The sequence below is a fragment of the Miniopterus natalensis genome, chromosome 5 (assembly GCF_054644295.1).
Source record: "Miniopterus natalensis isolate mMinNat1 chromosome 5, mMinNat1.hap1, whole genome shotgun sequence".
Lineage (NCBI taxonomy): Eukaryota > Metazoa > Chordata > Mammalia > Chiroptera > Miniopteridae > Miniopterus > Miniopterus natalensis.
The window spans coordinates 44522071-44543543 of record NC_142085.1 but is presented as its reverse complement, the minus strand read 5'-3'; the positions used below and the strand labels follow the sequence as shown (position 1 = coordinate 44543543).

The following is a 21473-nucleotide window of genomic DNA, read 5'->3' as shown; positions in this document are numbered from 1 at the left end:
TCAACATGTCTAGTGGGTGTCCTTTCTTTTCTGTGAATTTTTTAGGCATTCTTTCCCTATTCTGTGTAACCCTTGTCCCTATGGCATCTGCTGCCTTCTGCTTTATTTTCTGCTCCTGCTTTTTGTGATCATTGACCAATAACCAACCTCCTGGTTCTTCTTCCTTCTTTGAAGAACTTGGAAACTGGCCCACCACCTTCTTCCCCACCCCAACTTCTGTCTTCACACTTGGAATATCATACAATGTGACTGCTTTATTCCTTGACTAGCTCTTCATTCCACATACCTTGCTTACTGCACTGGTTACACCCTGGGCCTAACTTGCATCTGCACCATCCATCACCTTTGATATTACTGATTCAAATGCCCCATTCCCAGACGGCCGTCTTCTATCCCACTAGTTCACTTGTTCAGGTGCGTTTAACACTGTTCTTTCTCCTCACTGGGACTGCCAACTTTTCCTGTTTATCACCACCTTCCTGTATATATACCTTTGTATACAGTATGAAATTTTATTTTTCACATTATGATTGCTGTCTTTCTGTTAATTTATGCTCCTGTATCCATCTGTTTCGTGTCCATGCCTACCTAAAAAATTCCAACTCTTGATGAATCCACCTTCTTTATGTGGATATCCAGTTTTCCCAGCACCGTTTGTTGAAGTGACTGTTCTTTCTCCATTGTGTGGTCTTGGCATCCTGTTGAACACAAGTTGACCATATATGAGGGTTTACTTTAGTTAGACATTGATGTGAGAGAGAAATACTGATCGGTTGTCTCCCTTTCACACCCTGACCAGAGATTGAACCTGCAACCTGGGTATGTGCCCTGACGGAATGGAACCTGCGATCTTTTGGTGTATAGGACCACACTCCAGCCAACTGATTCACACCAGCCAGAGCTGGAAATTTTTTTATTTCTTCACTTTCAGCCTGTGTGTTCTTAGATACAGAATGAGTTTCTTATAGATTGCTTGTTTGAGCTTTTTTTTTTTTTTTTTTTTTTTTTAAATCCATTCAACCAATCTATGTCTTTTGATTGCAAGTTTAAACTGTTTACATTTAAAGTAATACTGATAAGGAAGGACTTACTATTGCTATTTTTTTTAACTGTTTTTTGTGTATCTTGTAGCCTTTTTTCATTCTTTTCTGATCTTACTGCCTTTCATTTGATGAGGATCTTCTTGTCATCTTTTAAGATGCACCCAAGGTGTCTCTTGTCAACTCCCACAGTTTCAGTTGAATCTTTTTGTGTGTGCCTCTCATGGTTTCTGTAAGTGGCTTTCTTCCGTACTAGATAGCAAGTTCCTCAAGGAAAGTATCTCTTTGGTTTTGTACTCCCAGGATTTAATACTGTCTGGCTCATAGTGAGAAGTCAAAAAATGTTTGTTGAAAACGAGTACATTTTCAGTAGTAAACACTAGTGCCTTTTTTTGGTATTCTGTTAGTCAACTATCTCATGCCACAACCTGGTTCCTGAACTTGAACAGGCATAATCTTAGGACTGGCTTTAGTATCTGTCTCTGTTTGTTCTCAGACTCTTGTGAATTTCTGTTCTGTTGTCCTGTCTCAAAATGGAGATGTATACATTGATATTATTACCAACAAATGAAAATATTCTATCTTTCTGAAGGTTTGCCCTGAGGTATTTCAAGGACACTTCTCCAGTCTTTCAAAGACTCTTCCTAGAGAGTTCAGATGCTAATCCAGTCCGCTATGGGCGTAGGCGGATGAAGCTCCGGGACCTAATGGAAGCAGCCTACAAGTTTTTGCAGCAAGAGCAATCTGTGTTCCGGGAACTCTGGGACTGGAGTGTGTGTGTTCCTCTCCTCAGAAGCCACGACACCTTGGTCCGCTGGTGCGTAGCTATTGGATTTTTCCTGTGCTTCTAATGCGGGAATGGTAGAGGGAGTATAGAATTGTGTGCATCAGGACGGAAAGGAAACCATTTAACATTTGTTATCTTTGTGCTGGTGCCTTTTGGGCTTTTACTCCTTTTACTTAATCCTGTGTCACACCCGAGGAAAATAAGATGATATGAGTGGAGTTTTTACCTTTTTCGTGTTTCTGTCAAGTGAATTCATTATGCCTGATTTGTATTTTCTACTCTTAAATGTGTTGTATTCTATAAGATTTCCTTTTCTAGTATTCAGTTGGCTAGCAAATTTTCTTTATTCTTTAGAATCGCCTGCAGGTCCTGAGTTTATATACTTTGATTTTCTCCAGGTACACAGCCCATTGTCTTGCTATGGTAACTTGTATGAGTGAAGAGCACAAGTTATCATTCCTTAAGAAGATTTTTAATAGTGAGGAACTGATCCATTTCAGGTTGAGGTAAGCAGGAACATTTCTGGAGATCTTGATGTGCCTTTACTCTGGATTAAAGTTTTTAATGAGATCCTCTTTTCCCTCAGGTTACTAGAAGAGGCCCAGCTGCAGGACTTGGAGAAGGCCTTGGTTTTGGCCAATCCAGAAGCTTCCCTGTGGCGTAAGGAGAAGGAGCTGCAGTATTTACAGGGACATCTTGTTTCAGCTGACCTCTCCTCCACTGTGACTGCTGTCTGTGGTGTGGTGCTGCCTGGGCAGCCGCCAACCCCTGGAGACCAGGTACGTTTGCATCAGTAAGGCGTGTGCCCCCATATCCCCTGCTGAACACCTGTAACACAGAGCCAAACCACTATTCCATTTACACTATAGATTAAAAGAAATTTACTCAGGGTCCTTCTCCTGATTTTCCCTTTGTCCCTATTTAATGTTAAATTAGAAACTGTAACAGTGCTTGTGTGGTGCTCTTAACTTTAGCAAAGATCTTCCATATATCCTTTCATTTACTTGCCACAACAACTGTGTGAAGTTGGGTGGCACATGCTATGTATGATACTATGCTTATGTAAAACAAAGACAGACTGACTTGCTTAGAGACCATTGGATTACACTTCCGCTGACACAGGGCTAGGCCCAGGTCTAAATCCCAGCCGCCTCTTTCTATTAGAATTTTCTCTTTGTCTTTTGTTGGGGAGGCTAATATCTGTAGAGAACTTCCCCTGCTATATTAAATTACCTTTCCAAGAGTGTAGTTTCAGACCACGCTTTGGAAAGACAGTTCATAATCTGGTTCTATAGTCTGGAACCATTGGGAGCCTGTCTGTTTTCTGTTTCTCCCCAGCAGTCTTTAATTGGTGTCACTTTGGTCAGACTCGCCCAGTTTTCTGCTTGGAACAAGTCCTGGGTTGTTCCTTGAACCATAGGCTTATCACTGTGTAGTACAATTTTTTTAAAAAAGTACAATATACATGTGGAAAAGCACATGTGTTAAATGTACATTTCAGTGAATATTTATAAACTGAATGTATCTGTGTAATCAGCACTAAGATACCCACACTTCCAAAGCCCCTGTGTTCCCCTCTAGTCACTAAGACAACCCCTGCCCCCTTAACCACTCTCCTTACAAAGATTATGTTTAGAGCATTAGAATTTTAACATAGAGATGAATTCTGGTTGGGGGTGGGCTTGGTGTTGGGTAGCAGTGGCATAGCACTGGGGCAGAGTACAGAATGGCCCAACCCACCTGCTAAATTGCTAGAGTAACACCCCTTCAGAAATTTGCAAATAATTTCCAGCCCTGAATCTTATGTTGTCCTCACATATCTTTAGGGGACTAGCCATGTTTGAGAAGTTGTTACTCCTTATAAGTTAATAATCACTCCACTTTTCCAAAAGATCATTTTCCCTGTTAGGTGTATTATTGTTTAAAAATTATTTTAAATTGTGGTAAAATACACGTAACATTTACCATCTTAAACATTTTTCAGTGTATATGTCAGTGTAAAGTAAGTATAGTCACACTGTTATGCAAACAAATTCCAGAACTTTTTCATCTTGCAAAGCTGAAATTCTGTACCCATTAAACATTGGGCATATTATTTTATTATTTTTTACTTTTGTTGTTGTTGTTAATCCTCACCTGAGGATAGTTTTCCCCCCATTGATTTTTAGAGAGAGTTGAAGTGGTAGAGAAAGAGAGAGAGAGAGAAACATCAGTGTGAGGGAGACACATCGATTGGTTGCCTCCTGCACTGGGTGTTGAACGTGCAACCCAGGTACATGCCTTTGACCAGGCAAGAATTGAACTAGCAATACTTCAGTGGCTCTAACCACTGAGCCACACCTGCCAGGGCTGTTTTTCACTTTTTGTTAGGAAAATGTCAAACACTTTCTGAAGTAGAAACAATGATGTACTGAATCTTCATTAACCTACCCATCACTCATCTTCAGTAATTATAAATTCATGATCAGTTATGTTTCATTTATATTTCTGCATACTTTCCCCACACCGTATTATTTTGAAAGCAACTCCTAGATGTTTCATTTCATTTCTAGATATTTTAGTATATATGTAAAAGAAAAGCACTTAAGAGGTCACCCCATATTCTTTATTACACCTGAGAAAATTTTAATAATTTCATAATATAAAACATACTTTTAATGTCTACATTTACCTGATTGTCTTAGAAATGCATTGTGTGCATTCTTTTTTTTTTTTTAATTGATTTTTTAGAGAGAGGAAGGGAGAGAGAAACAGAAACAAACCAATATTGATGTAAGAGAGAGACATTGGTTGGCTGCCTCCCTCTCCCACCCTGACGGGATCAAACCCGCCACCTTTTGGTGTACGGGATGATGCTCCAACCCACTGAGCCACACCAGCCAGGGCTTGTGTGCGTGCTTGATTTAGATATGAAACCCTAGGATGTGGTGAGAGGAAGGAAAACAAAATAATCCAGTTGTGGTTTTCCCTATTCCTTGTGTGACAGCTTTTTTGGCTTCTTAAATTTGGGGAAACTTTTTCTTAAATTTGTTGGTGAATATTTCCCTTCCTCTCCCAGAGGCAGAGGTTGAGGGAGGAAGAAAGGAAAGAAAAAGATTCAGATTTTTACTTTGGATAGCATACCTATTGTTATACTTCTGGTACTGCTAATTGATTGGCAGAGATTTATTTAAAGGTCAGTGGAAGCTTTAGAAATTTAACCTGTGCCTTTTGGAGAAAGGACTCATTCTTGACATGCTTTTTATTTCTCACTTGCTTCCTTAGGCTAGTAATAGGAGTTCTTCTCGTGAACAGGAGCTGGCCTTTAGGTCTTATGTGCTGGTTGAGTCAGTATGCAAGAATCTTCAGACCCTGGCTATGGCAGTGGCTTCTCAGAATGCTGTGTTGTTGGAAGGACCAATAGGATGTGGCAAAACTTCCTTAGTTGAACATTTAGCTGCAATGACAGGTAGAAGGAAGCCTCCTGAACTTCTCAAAGTCCAGCTTGGAGATCAGACCGACAGTAAGGTAATTAAGAAATGGCAAGTTTTGGTGGATTAGCATGCTTATAACTATTCACATTAAAATACTGTCTTTGCTAAGGGACTATGAGAAATTAGTTTTTCATAACTGATGTTACCAAGCTCTAAAAACCTCAAGTGCTTCTTATATCCCTGTGGAGGTCTAATGGAATCAAGTGTGTGATTTGAGTCATTATTTATCCTCTCTCTGCAGATGCTGCTGGGAATGTATCGATGCACAGATGTCCCGGGAGAGTTTGTTTGGCAGCCTGGCACCCTGACACAGGCAGCCACAAAGGGACACTGGATCCTACTGGAGGATATTGACTATGCCCCCTTAGATGTGGTATGTGATCTCATTAATATCCTGTCTTTGAAGAGCATTTTGTTAGTGATTCTAGGGAATGGTTTTTTTTGTTTTGCTTTGTTTTGTTGTTTGTTTTTGTTTAAAATATTACAGATGTCCATTTTTCTCAGTGGCCCATTCCACCCCATCCCAGCCCCCTCCCCAGTCCCTCCACACCATTGTCCATGTCCTTGGGTTGTGCATATATGCATATAAATTATTTGGTTAACCTCTCCCCCTCCACCCACTTGCCCTCCTCCATCCCTCTGACATTCTTCAGTCTGATCCATGCTTCTATGTTATTGAATTTATTCTGTTCATCAGTTTATTAAGTTCTTTAGACTCCACATATAAACGAGATCATGTGATGTTTGTCTTTCGCTGCCTGGCTTATTTCGCTTAGCATAATATTCTCCAGGTCCATCCATACTGTCCCAAAGGGTACGAGATCCTTCTTCTTTATAACTGCATAGTATTCCATGGTATAAATGTCCCACAGCTTTTTTATCCACTCATCTACTGATGGGCACTTGGGCTGTTTCCAGATCTTAGCTATTGTAAACAGCGTTGCTATGAACATAGGGGTGCATATATTTTAGGGGATGGTTTGAACAGCGTCATTTGATTATAGATATGTTGTAAGAAGATCATTCTTGTTTGCCTACCTAATCTGGTTTGAGGTCTTGGATTACTTGGCTGTTTTGATAGGAAGTTGATAAAATTCTGCTTGTATTTTCTTTAGTAGTTGAATATGTGGCCAATTTCACAGAAGTTTTTTTTCCTCCTTTAGTTGAATATGTGGCCAGTTTCACAGCCTTTCCATGAATAGGCCCAGTGGGAAACATCTTTCCTCTGTTACAGATACACTGAAAACTTTGAGACCCTACTTCCCAGTTATGGCATCTGTAGAGCTATGGGCTGAGAACAGATGAAGGAAGAGATGATGTATTAAGGATGTGCTTGTCTTTGTTCCATTAAGGAAACTATATTGGATGTAGATCATTTTCCTGTGTGTATAAAATTTAGCTATAAAGGCAGTCCATGTTTCCTCTGTATTCTCGAAAGTATAACCAAAAAAATGTATTGCAGAATGAAGAATACTTACTTTAGGCATTTTTCTGAGATTATTTTTAATTTTCTTTTAACATGAACCCTATAGTTACCTGCATATGGACCTTTCCCTCTTGGATATGAAGAATAATGAAAGAGGGAAGGGGGAGAAGAGGGGTGGAAAGGAAGGGAGAGGGTTTTGGGAAATATGAAGGGGAAGGAGTGGCTGTACATGTGTATTATGATGATTTTAGTGTCTGATGAGGTAAAGATGTAATGCATTATTGGCCTAGAGTCCCTCAGTTTGATCATCATGTTTTAGGGTCTTAACGCTCAGTTTTATAGGGTTGGAACTAATATTTCTTAATCAGCCAGCCAAGGCTGATTCCTACCAATGAGACTTAAAAATGAAACTGAGTTATAAACCACTAGGCCGGTTTAAAAGTATTTGTTGAGACTTTTCCCTAATTTGGGCAATTTTTACAGATATCAGGGTACCTGGGAAGCCATTAGGATTATGAATCATGGAATTAGAACCCAAGAAGGTAGATGAACATGAGTGATAGTCCATCCATACGATGATAGAGCCTAGGGATCTATCACTGTCCCATAGCTGAGTACATTCTTTGATGACTAATTCCAGATTCAAGGCCAAACTGACGATTTCTTAGTCTTTTGGCAGTGCCTGGTAAACATCAGAAAAATCCCTGTACTTTGAGTTCCATTTTGTGCAGACCATTCCCTTTTGTTAATACATCTGTTTTCAGAAGGTGTGTTGTTCAGTTGATTACATTTACACATAATTATCATTATAGTGAAGTTGTGTTTACTTAAAAACTTACTTGGTTATTATTTTGCTGTTTTCAGAACTACTCAGCTAATATATACATATTTAATATATCTTTATTGATTTCAGAGAGAGGAAGGGAGAGAGATAGAAACATCAGTGATGAGAGAGTCATTGATTGGCTGCTTCCCGCATGCCTGCCACTGGAGATTGAGCCTACTGCCCGGGCATGTGACCTGACTGGGAATCGAACTTCGATCTCCTGGATCATAGGTCAACACTCAACCTCTGAGCCGAGCTGGTCAGGCTCAGCTAATATTTTAAGGGAGCTTTTACAGATTTCCTTCAGGGTGATTAATTTTTTTCTCTCTTCAAGTTTAGAGTTATCTTGGAATTGTCCCTGTGTTATTTTGGGCTTTCCTTTCAGCTCCTGGTCATATGTGAAACAATGAAAATTTATATCTGATATTTTAGAAACCTCTTCCTTGGCTCTTTGTTTTTTCTTTTCAAACTTCCCCTATAATCTCATGTCCCCTAGATCCATATGTGTAGTCCACACTTTTCTTGAAAAATCCCTACTTGGATATTCCTTAGCCAGTGCAAGTTTAGGTTGTCCAAAATGGAATTGGAGTTTGTCGCTCTTTTTCAAAACAGCCTTTTCTGCCACACAGTAACCAGGCCAGAAGTTTGATGTCTCCCTCTTATCTCTCATTCATTCTTAAAATGCTTAGACTTTTTCCTTCTCTCTCTATTCTGTTCTCTCCTGTCCGACTGCCTTAGCACAGGGCTTCTTCTTTCTTTCCTTTCTTCTTTGCCTTTCTTACCTGACTGGTCTTCTTTTTCACCTCTTTTGCCCCAAGCTAGCTCCTTTTAGTTTACCTTCCATATTGTCCCACAGTTGGTTTTCTAAAATAAAATACAGTGGTACCTCAGTTTTCGAACATCTCCGTTGATGAACATCTCGGTTTATGAACACTGTAAACCCAGAAGGAAGTGCTTTGGTTTTTGAACACACCTTGGAAATCAAACATGCCACACGGCTTCTGCTTGAGTGCAAGATCCTGAGGCCTAGTTGTCAGCTGTTGATCCCTCGGTTTTCTAACTTTTCAGAATTCGGTTTTCTGGAACAGATTACATTTGAAAACTGAGGTACCACTGTATGTAATTTTTTTCTCCAGGCTAAAATCCCCTCCATAATTTTCATATAAAAACTCAAATTTCTTAATTCAACGTGAGGCTTTTCTTCATCTGTCTCTAAGCCTTGTATTTTTTCACTACTTCATACGCATAGTCTGTCCTAACCAAAACAGAATCCTCTCATGCCGTACTCTTAGGTATATACATTTTTATCCATTTGAATATCTTGCCTGGAGTACATGTGCCATTTCTCTCCCACCAAACCTGGCTAATTACTGCTCATACTTTAAGACTTAGTGAATGTCATTACCTCTGGGACGGCTACCTTTGGGACGGCTTCACTTCATTCTGATTTATAGCCATCCTGTCTCTTCACATATCACTTTGATATCCTGGAGTCACACTGATCATGCTGTGTGTGCTTTGCACGGCTATCTCCCATCAGATGCTAGCTAGGCTGTAAAGCCTCAGTTATGTCTGGATTTTGAGTGTCTTGCTTCTGATTCATAGTAGACACTCAGGAAATGTTGAAAGAATAACTTTTTCTGCTGGAGTGTGGGTGGCTCAGCCTTTCCCACCTGCCTTTTGATCCTAGTTCACACTATGAGAACTGGGGTTTCTTTCAAAAATTTGTTTATTATTTGAAGAAAGGGTGATTTATTTTTGTTACTTCTGTCTTAAAAGCTTTATCTGGGGTTTTATGATTTAGGTTTCCGTACTGATCCCTCTCTTGGAGAATGGAGAGCTCTTGATTCCTGGCCGAGGTGACTGTCTAAAAGTGGCTCCTGGATTTCAGTTCTTTGCAACCAGGAGGTATGTCACATTAACCTTTCTATTCCCACTGTGGAGCCTGTTCCTCAAAAGTCTGCACACTAGAGTGCTGATTTCAAAAGTCCTGGAATAGTTCTCAGGTGACTTTAAGTAAGGTTAGTCAGAACTGATGACAGAGCCAACCTTCTCAGCCCTGGCTACTTTTTTTTTTTAATCTTCACCTGAAGATAGGTTTTCATTGATTTGAGAGAGAGGGAAAAAGTGGAGAGAAAGAGAGAGAGAGAGAGAAACATCAGTTGGTTGCCTCCTGTATGCGCCCCAACCTGGGATCAAACGTGCAACCTAGGTATGCACCTTGACCTAGAATCGAACCCGCAACCTTTTTGGTGTATGGGACAACACTCCCAACAACTGAGCCACCCAACTAGGACTCATTCCTGTTGACTTTTAATGGAGATAATTAATTTAGAAAATGAGGGGGTTTTTTTACACTTAAAAATAACCAGTTCAAAAAGACTGTCATCTTTAATATTTTCAAAAATTACCAGAGTTAAGACTTGTCAAATAGCACTGGGTTTGAATCCTGAAGCTAATACTTTGTACCTGTGTGTACCTTGTTTGTGTGGTTATAATGGGGCTAATAATACCTACTTTACAACTTAGTGTAAATGACTTGCATTAAAGACCTGTCACATAGTAAGTACCCAACTAATGGCTAGGCATGATGATGGTGGTAATGACATACAAATTTTAAGCAGTTAAAAAACTTAATTGAATGTAAGCATCAACAAAGGAATAAAACCTAAGCAAACTTGGTATATGTTTCTGTCTACAGTTTATAATAACATGAAGGCAGTGGTTTATTTCCTGCTGCTAATCTATACCTGTACAGGTCTTAAAATTCCAGAGAGTGAAACTAATGTCACATTGTATTTAGTGATTATATTAGCGTCTATTACACCTCAGTGAATATTTACTCCCACATGGAATGTGGCACTAACCTAACAGCTCTCAGGAGACACCTTGCTATACCCTGTTAATTTGAATAGACCCTGGTTTTATTTATAGACGTAGTGAAGTTCTGTCCTGCTAGGTACATTTCCCAGAAAGTCCTGGGGCATCATCAGTTCTTGTCTCTGGCACTGGTAGTCATAGCTGAGTGGGCCAGGGCCATTTTTCTCCTTCTCTTCCTTACGTGTTGGGAGTAAAGAAGGGAACCATCCCCTCAGGACAGTTGTGAAGATTAAATCACATGGCTTTGGTGTATGTATGTGGCTTGCCCAGAGCATATGTTTCATGCATATTCCTTCTCTGGAAATTTTTAATAATTTTGGGTATGTAACTTTTGGTAATAAGCAGTGAACTTTAATGCTGTAGGCCTTTCTCTTTCCTGAAGTTATGTCTTAAGAGAAAGGTGTTGTTGAGATCAAAACATCTACTAGAATCATTTGCAGTGACTTGAAAAAAGCTTGATTAAAACTCTGTTACTCCCCCTTAGGAAGAGTCAACCTTGGGTCAATTGGCAGCCTTTTGTTTGTTATCTTCCCTAGAAGCCCAACATAGTGGTATCTAGCACCAGAAGGGATATGAGTTTTATTAATATGTGAAATAATGTCTAGCAAGGGATAACCAGGGCAATAATTCAAGATTAAAATTGGGAGTTCTGGGTGACTCTGTTTTTTATTTTGAAATACAGACTGTGGAGCTCTGGAGGGAATTGGTATCGACCACTAAATAGTCATGCTACTCTGCTAGACAAACATTGGACTAAAATTCACTTGGATAACATGGATAAGACAGAACTGAATGAGGTATGTGCTTATATGAAAGGATTGATGCTTTTCTTTTTTGCTTTTTATTATTAAAAGTTCCAGACTTATATGTAAATAGAGGAAATAGTATAATGAACCCCTCCAAATGCTCATCAACTTAATGTGCTAACAGTTAATGTTCTAACATTTTACTGTATTAACTTCATCTAGTATTTTTTTATTTGCTAATATATTTGAAAGCAAAACCCATAACATTTTATCTCCTAATACTTTAATGCATCTCTAAAAATTTAAGGGCATTTTCATACATAATCACAACATTGTTATACTCAATAAAAACAGTAATTTTTCAGTACCATTTAATTCTCAGACCATATTGTTGCCCCAGTTGTCCCCAAAGGATCTTTTTACTAAGTTGATTTGTAGCTTAATATCATTTATCCACTTAACAACTTAATGCACATTTTGATTTGGATATCGATGAAAATTAAGATGAATTATAGATTATATACATTGATTCACTTTGTAGTATCTCTGGTTATCCTCGATCATTAAGAGGCACTTCACTTTACTCTGCTAACCCCTCACCTTCCTTTGTAGTTACCTCTTCTTTATTTTTATTTTTATTGATTTCAGAGAGAGGAAGGGAGAGAGAGAGGGAGGGAGAGAGAGAGAGAGAGAAAAATATCAGTGATGAGAGAGAGTCACTGATAAGCTCCGCCTGCACGACCCCAACTGGGGATCGACCCCGGCATGTGCCCTGACCGGGATTTGAACTGCAATCTCCTGGATCATAGGTTGATGCTAAACCGCTGAGCCATGCCAGCTAGGCTCTGTCTACCTCTTCACTTGGAAGGCTTCCCATTCCCCAGTGATTCACCTTGGAGAGTGGCAAATAAAGCATTATTGGTGATTATTCAGTCATTGGAAGTGGTGTGCTTTGCTCTTTCTTAGTGTAAGTTTTTAGGTAAAAAAGTGACACAAGCCCTAGCCAGTTTGGCTCAGTGGTTAGATCATTGGGCCGCAGACCAAAGGGACTTGGGTTCGATTCCCGGTTAAGGGTGTTAAAAAAAGAAAGTGACACAAGACAGTCTAATATTTTATCTAGCATTTTAGGTGTTTCTTAGAGTTTTTAGGGTATCTAGTTCACAAAACACTAGGAAAATCTTGCTCATGTAATCAATAAGAAGCCTTGCCTTGCCTGTGTGATTTTATAACTCAATAGCCTATTTTGCACTGGTGATCTTCTCATCTCATTCTAGGTTCTCATCTAACTCTAGGGTATTTCTGTGTCTGATGTGTCTTTCTTTCCTCGTCTTGCTGCCCTCACCTATAAGCTCCTTTAGTAACTTACCTTTTGTCCCCATATCCACTCAGTTGCCCGGTACTTTGTGAACGTTTGTTGTATGGCTCTGTCATAATGCAGCTCTTTCTTTTGCAGTTATAGATGTTTAAATGTTTAATTTTCAGACTTAAATTCCAGTCTGTTCTATAAAGAAGAGGACTGAAGTTCACACGTAGGTGTGTGATTTATTGGGGATTAAGAGGATAACATTTAACAGCTGCTCTTGTCTTAGTTTTAGTATTCTGTACTTTAAGTTCAAGCCCAAGCTTATCTTTTTTTCCTGTCACGCATAGCAGTGAGTCATTCTGCTTATAGGAAGTATAATAGGAGCATTCAACTCCTCACTTCAGTGGCATATGTCATATTTAGACAGTTGACTTTGAGAAGCTCACTTGTTATTTTTAAGCTTATGGACTTGTAAATAAATCCTAACAACACTCTCTTGAATAAATGTCTAGTGGTAAAACCCTTGTGAGTATTATTACTTAGGAAATCATCTCAAGGGACTGCATTTCTGTTGCTGCCAACGCCAATCCTAGTCTCAGAAAGTTTTTTGTGTTTTTTTTTTTACTTCTTGCCCAAATAATAAAATTATACTTTTTTTTAAAAAGCTATTTATGTTGTGCTATTCCTATATCTAGTGTATACCAGGAACTCACCCCTGGCAGTTTCTCAAATGTTGTCTCCCCCATACACCTTGCATGTGCCCAGATGTCTTAAGTGCTGGTGCCTTAGATGGCCTGCTTTCTCTGCTGGCATTGCCTACTCACAGCCACTAGTGACCTCTGCCAGGTGCATCTCCTGCTCAATTAAACCTTCCTGGGTCTCCCAAGCAGGGCTGCCTTGTATTGCAAGCTCGATTTGCTTGCATATCTGCTGCTTATGCCAGACAGAGTTACTTAAGGGTGAGCGCCATTCCTTGTTTGTTTTCCTTTCCCTGGAACAGTGCCTGATATAAAACAGGTATTTAATAAATGCTTATCAAAGGAATGAATCTCCAAAATGCATATCATTTGCTAATAGAGCCATATCATGTCAGATTAGTTTATTAAATGGTATGTTTAAATTTTTTTGTTTATGATAATAACAAAAGGTATTTTTTCGCTAAGGTAGAAAATGAGTGGTTGGTGGATATACAAATTTTTTTTATTCAGAATTTTTCCCCAAATAGCTGAGTTTTTACTAAAGTGTTAAAGTTGACAAAGTTTTTTTCCAAGTAAAAATAGCTTTTTTTCACTCTGATCATAAATATACATACTTATATAATGAAATTACTACTCAGCAGTAAAAAGGAATGAACTGCTGATACATGCAATAATGTTTGGATGAATCTCAAAAACATGCTGAGTAAAAGAACCTGAACTATATACCACATCCTGTGTGATTCCATTAAAATGACAAAAAAACCCATAGAGATTGAAACCAGATTCATGATTCCTAGGGGCAGGGATTAGGGGAAGGGATTGATTATAAAGGGAAATAGGGAACTTTTTGTTTTAGGGGTAATAGAAATCGTTTATACTATATTTGAAAGATCCATGTGTGTAGCCGTTAAATTGCATTTGTTGATTTTATTCTTGTTATTTAATTTTTAATCCATCTGAAATATGCTTTCAGCAATATTTGCTGTAAAATTCTTCAATAAAACAAGATACAAAGAAATAAAATCTATGAGATCTACTACTAGACATGATTTAATATATACAAAATATGTGGCTATTTCATATACAAATTGGAATCACAATTTCCTTCTTTTCCAGCTAAGTTAAATGTATTGGATGGTAATATTTCTAATATATATGTGTTATTTCTGTTCTCAAATAGATTTTACTGAACAATTTTATATCATAAAACCTTGAAACCAATATTATGAGCACCAAGTATTATGATGCAAAAATTCTCAGTACTTATTGAAGTGAATAGAATGAGATCTTTTGCTTTAAAATTTTTATTGTCTGCTTTTTATTAGTACTTAACACTAGCTCCTTTTACTGTGGTCTGCTTTTAAAAGGTTATTTTTTCTCTCCAATCAACTGCTTCTAATTTGCTTTTGGCAGAGAAATGACACAACAAATCTTACTAGACTTGTATTTACAATTAGAGTAAATAGTACTTGCAGGATTCTTCAGTGAGTAAATCCTGGGACTTAGACATATTTGTTGCTTGAGAGACCTTTTTCCCATCTTGCTTCTATACCCTTAAGCTCTGTTATAGATGGTGGGATTGCTGAATAGCTGAGTTCTGGGTAGGAAAAAAATTTAGGGTCTTTGAGGGGATGGGCTGTAGGTAAAGGCAGAAGTTCTTACACATGATAAAGATGACAAATTTCATAGAGACATACAGTTTTTGGTTGACTGGTGTCGGGAGCAGTTTACTTGTACTTTTAAAAATCACTGTGTCTGCTGCTAAATTTTCTTTGCTTCCCCCCACCCCCAATCAGGTTCTTCAGAACAGATACCCCAGCCTTTTGGCAGCAACTGACCACCTGCTTGACATTTACATCCAGCTTACTGGAGAGAAACACCACCCTCGGAGTGATAATATTGTTGGATGTGAACAGGCACCTCAGGAAGTTTCAGAAGCTAGAAGAGAAAACAAAAGACTAAGCCTTGAAGGAAGAGAATTGTCTCTGAGGTACTGGACTAAACACTTTTTTGAGTTGATATTTTAAAAACTGCCCTCAAAAGTTCTTACCAGCTAGAACTAAATGCTTACGAGAGGTGGGGTTTGAAATTAGACTTCTGGACTGCTTCATGGTGTCAGATCCCTTTTTCAGGTCTATAGTTACTCTTTAGGAAGACTTTTAAAGGTAACGTTATTTTCACTTTGAAAAATAACTTTTAAAGTCAAAGTTGGGAATAGTTACTGACAATTCTTTCACTGGGTATCCTTTTGTGGATACTTGCAGTCTTAAGTAAGACCGTTGGATTTTGCTGTATGTATTGAGTTCTGTGTTCTTTCTCTCTGGTCTCCATGGTTGACTTGCCCTTTGAAAAGTGAGAATTAGAAATGAGCAACTCCCCTCAGTTTTCTCTGAGAGTTGCTCCCCCTTCCCTGCTACCTTGCCTGGATGGTAGGGGTAGGGGCAGGGACTGGGACCACTCACTTATTCCTTCCTCTGATACTGTCTTTACATTGCCAGAAAAATGGAGAGACTTTGTTGTCAGGTGTCCCAGACTTAAGTGGACCAAATAAACTGATGCCTTTGATGTTTTTAGCCTATGGTCTTATTTCTTGACCTTTTTTTTTTTTTTTTTTTTTTTTAAGGGATCTACTGAATTGGTGTAATAGGATTGCCCATAGCTTTGATAGTCTGTCTTCATCAGCATCATTAAATATTTTTCAAGAGGTAAGATACAGTCTTCTTGTTTTCTCTGTGTTTTATCAGGATGTTGATTTCCATTGTTATTTTCTATCTCTTGACTGCTGTCAGAGTTCTTCTTTTGTATAGGTATTGTTTATTATCCTGGCTAGTTAAAACTGAACTACTGTTACCTTAAAACTAATTGGGCATAATAAATTGTTTGCAGTTTTTGAAACAGGTTACTACTTAATGCAAATAAGTATAGTTCGAGATAGAATAGAACTGAAATTAAAGGTAAAATGAAAAAAAAAATTCCCAGGCGATGAAAATGTTATATAAAGTGTTTCTAAGATGTTTAATATTTATTCTTAGATATAATTTTTCAGTCTGTGTGATAGATTTGTATTTATCTGCTTGCGTCAGTGGGGCCTTTTAATTTTAGTCCAGAGAAATTTATGTGGGGGTTGCAAAGTGTAACCTTATATGCTGGGCTTGGGGAAAAAATGTGTTGTGTGGGAAGGAAGCCCTATTGAATTACAGCTCTGCCATATTCAGTAAAACACAGGTTTGTTCCCTCCTGCTTAAGAATAAAAGTGGTTCTATGTGCTCTTAAGACATTGACCAATTTTGATTATAAAGTGTTCTGGTTTCTGTCAGTTGGGACTGAGGAGAGAATAATGACCCAGTTTGGTTTGCAGTATCCCTGAAGTTACTTTGAGTAGAAAGGAACCTCACTTGGAGTGCATGTTTCAGCTCAGCTGAACCCTCAGATGCGGTTTCGCAGTCCTTTAATCTCGTTCTTCTCTCCAGTGAAGTCTTCCCATTATCCTACATTTCTTATGTTTCTTATAGGTAACCTTGTTTTGTACTTTTAAAATAAAACTAGCATTGGTAGGAATCCGCCTTTCTTTAGTCTCTATTTTAGGATGTTATTGTGTGTTTGTATATAAAACCACTTTATTGAGATATAATTCACTTCCCATAAAATTCACTCTTTTAAGCTGTACTATTCAGTGTTTTTTAATATATTCACAGAATTGTGCAACCATCACCACTAATTTTAGAACAATTTCATCACCCCAAAAAGAAACCTTGTACCCATTATCCATCATCCCCATATTCTTTTCTTTATAACCCCTGCCAACCACCTGTCTACCTTCTGTCTATAGATTTGCTGATTCTGAACATATAAGTGGAATCATATAATACGTGACCTATTGTATCTGGCTTTTTTTATTCAGCATATTCTCTCAGTTAATTCATGTTCAATGTAGCATGAGTCAGTGCTAAATACTGTTGAAAATGGGGAAAATAAAGGAAAGCAAAACGATAAAATATATTCCCCTATCCAGGGATTCCCCAGCACTGTTAAGACCTTGGTGTATCTTCCAGATCTTTTTCTATTTGTATAGGCCTAAGATCTCTTTTACTGTATCAGAGTCCTCTCTTTAAGACACTACTATGTTGCAGACATCACGCCAGTTGTTTTGCAGAATGTTCTGCAGAATGTTCCACTTTCTTGCTTTATGTGGTTGCTTCTTCATTGCTCTGACATCAACTAGTGTTCTTTAATTCAGTCCAATTCTGATAACTGACTACCTCGATTAGTGTAGACCCCATAGGTTCAAGGGCTCAGTCCTCTGTGAGACTGCCCCCACTTTAGACTCCAGCTGCAAGTATCAGGAACTCCCCATTATTGTGACCTACTAGTTATAAATTTAGGGGTTCCCATGACCTCAGGTTCAGTAATGGACTCACAGAACTCATTGAAAGCACAATACGGTACAGGTTACGGTTGTTTTGTTTTTTTAATTGTCCCCTTTTTTTAAAAAAAAAAGTCTTTATTGATTTCAGAGAGAGGAAGGGAGAGGGGGAGAGAGAGATAGAAACATCAATGATGAGCGAGTCATTGATCAGCTGCCTCCTGCACAGCCTGAATCAAGCCTGCAACCCAGGCATGTGCCCTGACCGGAAATTGAACAGTGATCTCCAGGATCATAGGTCAATGCTCAACTGCTGAGCCATGCCCGGCCACGCAGGTTACAGTTTTAATATGAAAGGAATAACTCAGAAACAGTCAAATGGAAGAGATGCATTGGGCAAAGGCTTACAGGTCCCACAGACAAGAGCTTCAGTTCTTGTGGAGTTGGTGCATTACTATGTCCACCAACCAGGAAGCTCTCCAAGCTTTGCATGTCCAGTGTTTTATTGGGGTTTTATTATGTCATTGGCCATATGATTGAGCTCAGTCTCCAGCCCCTCTCCCCACCCCAAAGATTGGGAGTGGAGCTGAAAGTTTCAACCCTCCAATCAGACATTGGTCTTACTGGCCTGGCCAGCATCACCCTTAAACTATCTAAGGGCCCATTCACAGCCAGCTTGTTTAGCATAATAAACTCAGGTATGGTCCAGAGGAGCTTTAGTGAATAACAAAAGATGCTCCTTACTCTAGTAATTCCAAGGGTTTTTGAAGCCCTATGAGTGGAATTAGGGACAAAGACCAGATAAATTCTCTCTTTTTTAAATGCTTATGTAAAGTTTATTGATATGATATACTTGGTGGTGGCAGAACCAGATACAGTAAGTCCTCACTTAATGTTGTTCATAGGTTTTTGGAAACTGCAACTTAAAGCAAAACGACAGATAAGGAAACCAGTTTTACCATAGGCTAATTGATATAAATGAGTTAAGTTCCTATGGCATACTTCTGATCACAAACTTCTAAATGAAGACCTCAAACACTTCTAATATATTAAATATTGAAATAAATGTGAACTATATATAAATCTAAGAAAGATTAATAAAAGCAAGTAAGATAATTATTTTTCAACCCACTTATTCCAGTTCAGGGTCATGAGCAGCTTTTCCCAGCAGCTCAGGGCACAAGATGGGACCCAACGCTGGACAGGGTGCATTCATACATACACACACACCCACTCAGACTCAGTTTACTGACATGTACATTTTTGGGATATGAGAGAAAACCGCAGTACCCATAGAAAACCCACAAATGGGGGAAATGTGCAAACCACACAGACAGTGGCCCCACTGGAATCGATTATTTTTTCTCAGCATTATAATGAAACGATACTGAACAAAATGATATTACTTGAGGATCTGCTGTATATTTATTTTGCCACACTCATGGTATCTTTTCCCTTGTTATTTTACCTGTCTTCTTTCCTGTAAATAGAAATTTAACAAAATGCCTGAGGTATTCAGATTAAACTTTTTTGGGAGTATAATCCATTTTTGGTGATGATACGTACTTTTAATTTTGTTACATCAGAAGACACATACCTGGTTGGCCTATCAGTAGTTGCTCAGGTTGAGTACTGGGTTAGATCAAGGCAATGTGATTCCTTTATCGCCCACCAGGAGTTTCCCTTTATAGCTAGAAAGTAATGTTTTGGTGTTAATTTACGCTGTCTGAGAGTCAGTTCCCCCATGGGCCATACCCCTGATGATGAACACTTATTGCTATTTTTGCCTGAATGAATTTCTTTTGTTTTGTTTTTCCTAATCAGTATATTGATAGTAAAGCCTTCACATTTGTGTCCTATCTATATTATGGCAAGGTCCTTGAGTCTAGGGTTGGAACCTTATTTGTACTCTTCTTAGACTTGCAGAAATATTCCTGCTGGAATTTATGTTCCTCCCTTTTGTGACCAGGAGATTGACACTGTTTTTAATGTATTTTAAAAATCAGTCAGCACTTACCTTGGTTATTTTAATAGGCTCTGGACTGTTTCACAGCAATGCTTTCCAAGCATACAAGCAAACTGAAAATGGCAGAAGTCATTGGAAGCAAATTGAACATTTCCAAGAAAAAGGTATGCTATTTTTACTTCCCTGATGAAAGGAACTGAAGTATTTAGCTTTTTTGCTGGTCTCTGGTCCTTACCTGGAACAGCTTTTCCAATAACTGCTTCTGTCAGTGTTGCTCATTTCATTACTGCCTCTCATGGCCATAAAGCTCTCACTGCCTCCTAGGTAGGTAGTTTCCACGTGCTCCACATTCTTAAAGTGAGCTTTCTGGTGTCCTATATCATACGCATGCTTTGTTCTCTACTGTTTTAATGAGCATGTTCTGTAGGTTATGGACTCAGGACTGGAACTGTGTCTTAGTAACACCTTTATAGTTTTATGCAAAAGTAGATTTTTTTCTGGCTTTTTATTACTAATATCTTCAAACATCAGAAAAGTTGAATAGTATCAGTGAACATCTGTATACATATTACTTAGGTTCATTGCTGACATTGTTAATATTTTGCCATTCTTGTTTTATATCAAAATACGTGTTTTTGGAGGAGAGAGCCTTTTAACAGTGGTGTTGGTAAATGGAGAAATGTATAGGGCCCCTCTTGAGGCAGATATCTGGCATTCCCAAATAAATGATGAATCAATAAAGCCTATGTCAGGAACTGAAATAGTTAGAGGCGTTCCTTAAGCTTCTAAAACTGTTGAGATGGTTTGGGCTGCAAGTAACAGAACTCCTACTTAAAGGGGCCTAAACAGTAAAATTATAGTAGGTAAGAGAAATGAAACTACCATTGACTTTGATTGATCAGGATTCATCCCCGTTGGCTGAAGAGGGGTTCACCTTCCCTGAGTACTTTGGCCCTTTCACCTTACCCAAGCTGATAAAAATTTGGGTTCTTTAGGTTGATGACAAGGATGAGAAAGGAATAGCAGCTAGGTAAATGTCCTGGAGCATCTGTCTCAGCTCCTCTTTCTGCTTTGGCTGTAGATAGATGTACCATGGTTTATTCAGGTCACTGTTTCCTGCATTATGTTAGAAATGTAAAGTAGAAGGAGGCATGGCTGAAGAAAAATTACTTTGATTTTTTTTTTCATATATTTTAGGAGTAGAGTTTCTGTTCACTCTATTAGGATATGTCTGTGTTCAGGTTAGGTTTAGGCAGATCTCTAAATAGGCTTATTTGAATAAAAAATACTATTACAGGGAAACATTCACAACCAATGTTTTTAAGAACATTAGAAATTTGAAAAGTTAAAATATAAAGTAATTAAAAGCTAACCTGCCTATCTTGAAAGTATAAAGTGCCTCTTAGGAAAGGGTTAATTAGAGGGTCACAGTAAGCCTCATGGATGAGGAGATGTTTGAAGAGTATACAAAATGTTACTTAGATAAAACCTTTCCCCTCCCATAGGCTGAATTCTTCTGTCAACTTTATAAACCAGAAATTGTGATCAATGAGCTAGATGTGCAAGTGGGTAGAGTGCGGCTTCTACGGAAGCAGAGTGAGGCTGTTCACGTACAGAGGTAAGTAGGGTTCCTGTGTAACATATGAGAACTGTGGCGTTGTTAAGAACTTGATAGGCCTAGTCCAGCCCCTTTGAGCTAAACATGTATCTGAACTGTGATGTATCCAGTGCATTGGATAGTAAGGAACAGTATGTTCTATGAAACTAGATGAATTTTGGGGAAAGACTATTCAACCCACTACAACTAGTAACGATTACTCTCCAATTCTTCAGGTGAGGAAGTTGAGGCAAAGAGAAATTAAGTGATATGCTCAAGATAACATAGCTGGTGTAGATAATATCTTATTGGTGGTTTGAATCTCCAGAGCCTGGTAAAGTGCTAGGTGTGTACTCAGTGTTTGTAGA

General features: G+C 38.5%; 1 protein-coding gene across 1 annotated transcript in view; it reads left to right on the top strand.

Moving 5' to 3' along the window:
• Positions 1–21473, top strand: part of MDN1 (midasin AAA ATPase 1) — a 131584-nt gene that overhangs the window by 10581 nt on the left and 99530 nt on the right. Inside the window, exons 3-13 of the mRNA XM_016208126.2 lie at positions 1633–1857; positions 2226–2333; positions 2414–2606; positions 5092–5334; positions 5542–5673; positions 9357–9460; positions 11115–11229; positions 14976–15169; positions 15803–15884; positions 19577–19672; positions 21014–21126. Of these exons, the coding sequence (XP_016063612.2) occupies positions 1633–1857; positions 2226–2333; positions 2414–2606; positions 5092–5334; positions 5542–5673; positions 9357–9460; positions 11115–11229; positions 14976–15169; positions 15803–15884; positions 19577–19672; positions 21014–21126 (1605 nt within the window). The remainder of the gene's footprint in view (positions 1–1632; positions 1858–2225; positions 2334–2413; positions 2607–5091; positions 5335–5541; positions 5674–9356; positions 9461–11114; positions 11230–14975; positions 15170–15802; positions 15885–19576; positions 19673–21013; positions 21127–21473) is intronic.